This window comes from Gavialis gangeticus, unplaced genomic scaffold (assembly GCF_001723915.1).
Source record: "Gavialis gangeticus isolate Ggan-Ray unplaced genomic scaffold, GavGan_comp1, whole genome shotgun sequence".
NCBI classification, from domain to species: domain Eukaryota; kingdom Metazoa; phylum Chordata; order Crocodylia; family Gavialidae; genus Gavialis; species Gavialis gangeticus.
In genome coordinates, this window is record NW_017729028.1 from 18,861,037 (window position 1) to 18,869,266 (window position 8,230).

The 8,230-nt window shown below is 40.3% G+C and overlaps 1 protein-coding gene across 1 annotated transcript in view; it reads left to right on the forward strand.

Annotated features, from left to right (window-relative positions):
- Nucleotides 1-7,248, forward strand: part of KCNS3 (potassium voltage-gated channel modifier subfamily S member 3) — a 40,661-nt gene extending 33,413 nt beyond the window's left edge. Inside the window, exon 3 of the mRNA XM_019520787.1 lies at nt 6,577-7,248. Within this exon, the coding sequence (XP_019376332.1) occupies nt 6,577-6,614 (38 nt within the window). The 3' untranslated portion in view covers nt 6,615-7,248. The remainder of the gene's footprint in view (nt 1-6,576) is intronic.
- The last annotated feature ends 982 nt before the right edge of the window (nt 7,249-8,230 follow it).

The window sequence follows — 8,230 nt, forward strand, 5'->3', positions numbered from 1 at the left end:
AGTGGTAAGAGCTGTGAGTAATTGGCAGATGGCCCAGATTGCTAATAAATGCATAATGGGCAGCTTATAATAACCAAGCAAAGGAATAGTGTTTTTAAGACATCTAAGAAGCAACAAGTGTGAAATTACCAAGTGCATCTCCTCTACCAAAAGGAAGAGTCCGTAAGTTTTAAGAAAATGTAGGGGGGAACATTACCATAACATCATATCACAGAAATTAAGGGCAGGAAGGGCTCAAAAGATCATAGATCTCTGGGATACTACTGAGATCAAATGATCCCAACAAGGTCCCTGTCCAGTCTCCTCTTGAAGATTTCCAAGCCTGGGAAGTCTCTTCAGGAAGTCTATTTGAGATTCTGGTCACCCTTGCTGTAAAGAAGTTCTTCCTTGCATCCAACCTGAAACTATCCTCTAACAGTTTATGGCCTTTGCTCCTTGTCCTCCCTTGGGGCACCATAGTGAACAGGTTTATTTTCCCCAGCTTCTGACATTCACCCCTTGCATACTTATAGATGGCCACCCCCTCATTCTTCCTTTCCCCAGGCTGGACAGTCCCAGATCCTTTAGTCTTTCTTCATAAGGTTTGTCCTCCAGGCCCTGAATCATTCTTGTGGCCCTTCTCTGGACCCTTTCAAGATTCTCCACATCTTTTGTGAAGTGCGGCACCCAGACCTGGACACAGGACTTCATTGTTGTTTGCTCTTAAATTCTACAAAAACAGGCATGTTCCTATTAAACCACAGGAGTGCCATTTTCAATCCTGTCACTCCAGAGAGGAGATACACTTCAACAAATTTGTTTTAATTCCCACGGAAGTGTGCTAATGGAAGGTAATTATGGGCTTTTACTGAGATTTCTGATGCGCTCTCTCCTAGAAAGAACAGTTTTATTTAATTTGGAGGGTCAAGCTGGATAGGGGCTTAAGCATGCTCAGTTTCACATGGCGCAGAATGCGAGCCATCCCTGCTAATATGTGGTGTGCATGTGAACGTGAAAGGGACTTGCACAAGATTTTTAATTATTCATGTTTTTATACAGCAATGCTCCGTTATTCTGATGAGACCTCTATTATTATGTTTCTCCCTTATTCTTATGTGGAACTGGATACTTCTTACTGAATGAGGTGAGAGGTTGAAAGTCTTGGATCTCTTCAGTTATAAGACAAAGCTAGAGCCCTGCATCCAGTCTGATTTGCCTGATTGGGCATGTGTGCAGGGTCAGGGCAAATAACCCATTTTATGTGGGGCTGAAGAGTTGTTCTCATGAAGATATTTCTTTGAATTCCTTATGTGGGTGGAAGGCTGAAAGTCCCGGTAGTAGATTCACTAGTTTGTCCATACCTCAGATCTCTGCTATCCTAAAAGGCTGTGTTGGATGCAAATGCCTGCTCTCTATTAGTCCTTTGCAATGGGAGATGTTTTCTGGAACTTAGTGGCATTCTGGGCTAACTTATTCCATAGCCAGAGAATAAATGTGCAATAATTCCTTTGGCTGGAACCTGTCTAGAACTGCCTTGGTCTTTTGCCACTGATGCTACAGGACTCTGCTTTGCTGCTACTGTCATTGCTCAGGTTATTAAGAATCTCCTGGGGAGGGAAGGAGGAGCGATAGGAGGAAAGGACTCTTTTAACTCACCAGCCCTTGGTCTCAATAGCCATGCTTTCTGAGCTGCGGCCCACTGGGTCATCTTCCTTCTGCAGGAGTGGAGATACCACTAAGATTGTTTTGAAATTATTCTGGGTTCAAGATCATTATGGTCTCAGCTTCTTGTAGAAACACAGGGGAGGGTCCTGTCCTCAGTATGCCGAAGATGGTGATTATTCATAGGAAAGGGGGTATTTGTCTTTTTTGACTTGGAAAATCATAGCTCCGGTGTGTTTGTCACCTGGGAGCTACCTTTTTCATTGGGGACCCTGACTTTGTTTCAAGAACTTAATTTCCTATACAGCAACTCAGCTGAATAGTGCTGTGATTCACCCTTGGGACAGAGCTGTCTACAGATTTTTTTCCTTTCCTGCTCTCTGATGGTGAATATTCTTGAAACCCTGTGGGATGGAAATTTATTTTGGCTAGACTGAGTTCCAGATTTAGATAACAGCTAGAAATTCCCATCTACTTTTAGTCTCTGAACCATTGACAGGAAACCATCTCCTTGTTTCAAACTGATTTGCCCCATTTTTAATAGGCAGGAGTGGATTTCTCGCTTCAAATTCTATTTACAGTTGTATGCAACCTCGTACCTAATAATAATTAAAAACAGCGAACAAAAAATCTCCCACCTACTGCTACTGAAACTCCGGTGTAAATCTCCAGAGGACACAACTAGAGATTACAAGAGAGAAACATGCTTGCTTTTGTGAGCTCCTATTTGTATGCATAAGTTTGCCTCCTGAGCTCTGAACATATATTTCATTACAGATTTTGTCACTGAATCTCTCTTTATGTCCAGTACTTGCCATTCTTTGCAGGAACTTTTTAAATCAAGTACATAATAGTATAAAAATTAGGAGGCAGTTGAGAGTAGGCAATTTGGATCTGGCAGCCTTTCTCATTGACCTTCATGATTTTAACTTTTCATGGGAATGTATAGGACATTTAAACTAAGTTGTGTCTGCAAGCACTTCTATTTAGAACTCTAAAAAGATGCCTGTCAGTCAGAGTCTGAATTAATTTTGAAGGCACTGGGATGGAGTTCCCTTGTTCCCACTGCTGTAACTTAATTGATTTCAATGAACTGTTGCCCAGGTACTGCAGTGGTAAATGTGGTCATTGTCATGCAATGCATAGAAAGTTCAAACCTAGTTATGCTGACATCAAGGACTGCAACCAGAGCTGGATGGGACTCAGAATGAACAGTTGTTCACAGAGGATTGGGAAATTCATGTTGTGTTAATCATAATATGAAATGTGACAAGATGAAACCTCTGAACTCTTCTGTTTTCTCCTCGTATTCTGCCCCATGTGATCAATAAGCTTGAGCCACTGCATATCTCAGATTCAAAAGAGAGGATGCAGCTGAAAACAGCCAGCTTGCATTTAAACAAGTGAAATACCTTAATGTATTGGCTGGGAGCCTGCGCACATTAACTGAGAGAGTAGTCCAGATATAGTTCATTAATGTAGATATCAAATACTGTATTTAACAGTGATTGAATGCAAAACCTTGTTTAAATATCTCCACAGTTTGAGGTTCTTCCAGACTTTGTAGGAAGGAAGAAAGCAGAGAAGTTATGAGACCTATTAACTACTCAGTAATGAATTTATTGTTTGTTGATCTACAGGTATAGCTAGGAGTAATTAACCATGTCACATTTTACCAGTGGGAGTAATATAATTCATCATTACACTGAGAATCAATGGAAGAGGTGTTGCAATTCCATTGCAAAGTATTGGGCTTGATAGTATTCAGTCACGTGTACAATTAATTTAAAGCAATAAGCTCTGGAGCAGTTTAAGCCAGAGTAAACTACTCCTGGGTGCAGCATCTATACATGTGCCCAGGACAGTAGCCATCTGAGCTGGGGTGGAGCATCTTATCATCCCCGGTCCCCCAGTCCTGGCATGAGCCCCAGGCTCTGGATGGTTGCATTGGGGCTGGCTGGGGCATGAGGGTGCTGAAAGTGTGGAGTTATGTGGCTAAGCAGCAGGCAGGAATCTGGCCTCCTGCTGACTGGGTACAATTTACAGCCAAGGTCAGTGTTTACATGTGTTTAATTGCAGTTAATTACCCCAGCATAAGATAGCACTGTCAGAGATGGTACTATCTTATGGTGCTGTTAATTAGTTTACTGCAGCCTTATAGTGTCACACATGTAGATTGTGATGATTTTCTCTGCACCTGATTAGTCTACTCTGTAGTTAAGTGCATGTGTAGACATGCCCAGTGGAGAAGAATAGTTCACTCATGGCTTGAGCTATGCAGGAGGCCAGACTGGATCATACTGGTTCCTACTGGCTTTAAATCTAAGAATCTCTGCTGTTTTTTCAAGAGGTTTCAGGTGACTAGCAGCTTGGGGAAACACATGGAAGAGGAAATAATTGCTTTAATAACAAATACTTAAGTGTCTTTGCTTTTTTCTGTGGCATCTGGGCTTTTTACCAGCTCCAGCAAAGATTTTTACAGAAAAATATCACTGCTCAGCACTGAGTTTTGCCAAGATCTCTCTAGGTACAGAAAAGGCATATTGTTGTAAATCAGATCATATACTACCTGCCCTGAATTGATTTTTACAAAGTCAGTGTGTATCCCTACATTCAATAAAATAAGTAACTTTATATAATTTGAGGGTTAGTTATAGCTGATACTGCACAAATACATCTCAAACTATGTTATATGTCTTACACTGCGCAATGGTGCCCAAGGCCATTTCTGGACTTTGCTTGGGCAATTGTCCAGTCCTTGCCTTGCAGGCAATGTATTGCCCCCACCATCCTGTCTGATGTTGCTTATCATTCTAGGAAACTTTGCTTTCCACCGATTCACTTTGCTTCAGGTTGTCAGGGAAATAACTGTTGACAGCACTACCTGCTCAGAATAGTTGCTACAGGCCACTGATTTGTTGCGGAGCAATGTCTTAGATACCATGTTAGCTGCAGAGCTTTCATTTTCAACTATTAAAAAGTTTCTAGAAATGATTTTTTCTATGAATGTGATTTCCAATGAGATTGCATCTTCCCTTTTCTGGTGTTTTTTTTTTTAGAGGAATGTGTCTTAAAACTTTGATTTTACTGTTACATCAAACATTGCTATAATTGATCAGCACTATGGTATATAGTGGTCAATGAGGCAAGAGGGCAGAAGTCTTAAAAATGAGCTGCATATTTAGCTTTGAGGGTTCAGTTATTCTGGTATATTGGGTAAACAGTTCCTTGTCAATTGTATGTCATGAGTATTTCACTAATTGTTCTGTCTTCAAAACTGCATGGAGGCCAGTATATCTAGGCTTTGTTTTCTTCTGCTAGACTCACAGAGTAGTTTAACAGCACTTGCAGCAGCAGGACATTAGCCACCACTTTATCTGTGGCAGGTTAGGGCACTATGCCTTATGGTTGTATGATAGGGTTGATTTGTGTAGTTTTGGTAACAGTTTAGTCAAGGATTTAGATGGGATAGTTTGGGTGGAAATGATCTTGCCTCAGGCAGGGGGTTGGACTAGGGACCTTCTGGCCCTACATTTCTGTGATTCTATGACCCCTTTAAAAATGTATGCATTTTTAAATAGTAAGTGGCAACAACAAAAAAAGAAAGTACTTGCAACTGTTGCAGATAAAAGTCCTAAATCTGCTCTTGCAAGCTACATACTGTCTCTCTGGTAAACAGTTTCTTACCTGATTTGTTTGGGTGGTTATGGCATTTTGTACATTCAGCACACAGGCATCTTCTTTAACTATGTTTGAAAAACTGGTCTTGTCCACAAGTGACTGAAGGTCCCATTTCTTGCAGATCCTTCTGAGAACCAATACACAAAAGCCCTTGGCTACGTCTAAACTTTTAAAGCATTCCCTGAGATTTTCACCTAGTAGTTATCCTTCCACTGTCTTTCAAGTTCAGTGCAGGATAACACTTACTAGGGAAGGGATGACCTTATGAGATTTGAAAAACTTTGGCTAAGCCACTTTTTCCTTCCACTTTGGTTTGATCCCAGAATTTCCTCATTTTTGCAAAGATCAGCAATATATATGAAATAGCAGGAAAGTCTATTTTTTGTGCCAGTCTTAGTTTAGGTGCAGTGAGTAATGGCTGCAATTTTGGGGAGATTTCTGTGTCAGTTTCTAAAGTTGTAGTTTGAGTGAGTGTACAGCACAACTTTTGGTGCTGTAATCCAACTGCAAGTCTTGGACATTTGCTGATTTCTTATATTCTTCCCCTTGAATATTTCATAATTAGCTTCAGTGCAGCTGCATACTAGTTACTGTTTACCAAAAGCTACAGCTAAATTTACAATTGGGGCCTGGCAGTTGTGCCTGCAGAAGTTGGTCATTACAATTGTTTTTATGTACAAATATCTGCGTTTGCAAGTACAAATGAAGTATTATGACAAACCTGTGTGCAAAACTCCTTGCACACAGGGGGGCTTTGCACAAGAAATGCATGTGCATGCAGATTTGTCATCAGCTTTTGTTGTGTTCTTTCTGGCCTATGACATTTACCCACATCCTCAACTTTAGTTATATATATATATATATAAAAGCCTTGTAATGGCTCATTTAACACAACTCATTTCAGCTTCTGCACAACAAAATGCACTGGCAGCAAAAAAAAAATTGCAGCTGCTTTCTTAACACAAAGAAAAATTGAAAAACAATTGTGTATTCTTGTCCTGCAGCCAACTATAATTGCATCCTTTTGTTCTACTGCTTAGACACTTTGGGTGCTAATTTTACTAAATTGACAGGATCCGTACTAAGTGCACCATTTCTCTTGCACGAAAACACATGGAAAGCTAAACATTTTCTGTCTTTTGTTATTTTTTACTCATCTTCTCCAATACATTGTGGAACAGTGAGAAACTCTGGGGTTTAACTTGTAGAAATCCAGATTCTTTATTAAAAATGTGTTTGTCTCCCTTCATATAGAACGTGCATCTTTAGTCTCTTTGAAGACCCGTCTATGACTGGACCTGTACTCTACTGGTTACTGATGGCCCTAAACAGTCAAAAAGAATCTTCCTTAAATACTGAAGAGACACAGCAGCACCCAGCTATTCAAACTGGTTAAAAGAACTGTCTGACACAGCTCTAATGGAGAAAATCACAAGCAGTAAGTGGCATAAGAGGGCAGTATTGACAGATTTGATCCCATTATACATACACTAATAGAGCTTAATATCAGCACCCATTTCATTTAATAACAGTTCCCCATTCCCTACTGATACCATTACTTTTTATTTGCCAGGAAGATCTCTCCATAAAACTACACTTCTTTTCTTTTTCTTTTTTCTCTAGCCACCTCCTTTCATGAATTTTCATGGTCTACTCATGTATCACAGTAATCATGCAGTCAAGCTTTTCAGGTACTTTGCAATTCTGTGGACTGCTTCATGTCATAATTATCACTTACTGCTGCCATTGTGTAATGATATATTGTAATGTGTAGTTAATATTGCTTGCTGTCCCTTCGCTCTTATATTGTAAAATCTCCATATAAATGAACATTCTCCCTAGGCAAACTGTGCAAATATCTCAGCTGACTGTTTCACAATAAGGCAGGCTACCTCAACACCAATAAAATTTTGACATTGCATATTTTCTTTGGTGTGTTTCTGTATTTTCTTTGAAATCTCAGTCTTTCACTTCACTGTGTAGTCTGGTTCATTTAAATAATATAACAGATAGCAATATGCCAGTAGGTCCAAGTCCTGAGAGCCTTATAAAAGCAAATGCTCACATATAGTCTTAATACAACTTGTGACCTCAGTGGTTGGTCTAAGATATGGATAATTGTTCATTGTCACTTCATTGGGTGTGTCCCATTCTTTTCAGTTGTAACCAAAGTTGAATTAAGAAGATATTACAACTTTTATTAGCTATCCACTAGAGCAATGTTCCACTAAAGTATATTGATCACAGAAACATAGCCCTGGATGGGGCTTCCTGGGACATTGAGTTTATGGCAGTGTTATTCCCTTTATACAAGTGATAGGGTAGGGAAGAGAAGAGTAGCAGACAAAATATACCATCCTATATCACTAAATTGAAGCCTGAGTAGAATTATTATGGGAAAAATCATGGGTAAAATAACACCAGTGTAAGGCATATTGGAGTAGGTGTCATATCTGCAGTTTATTTTCTTCAGTCAAACAGGTTGTTACCTAATTCCCTTGCCACCTGGTAGGGAACCACAGTAATAGCTACCTATTGCATACAGCTATCATGAAAAGTAGGGCTGTGCGAGGCTTCGGACAGAGCTTCAGAGCTGGAGAAGCTTTGGACACTTCGGGGTCCAAAGCAGCACGTCCAGGTTGAGGCGCTGTCTCGTTCGGAGCCTCCTTCGAGCCACCTCGGAGATCCGGCCATAGGATATAATGGGGAAACAATAAAATATCTATAACTTTGTTGTTTTCTGCCTGATTTGGATGAAATGTGTGGGATGGTAGATGCTGCGGAGAACACAAAGCTTGCCAAGTTTCAAGAACATTGGTTCATGGGTTTGGGGGCAACTGCTCCCCAAATTCTTGAAAGCAAAACTCATGTCGTGTATGTGTTGCAACACGGGGGGGGGGGGGGGGGG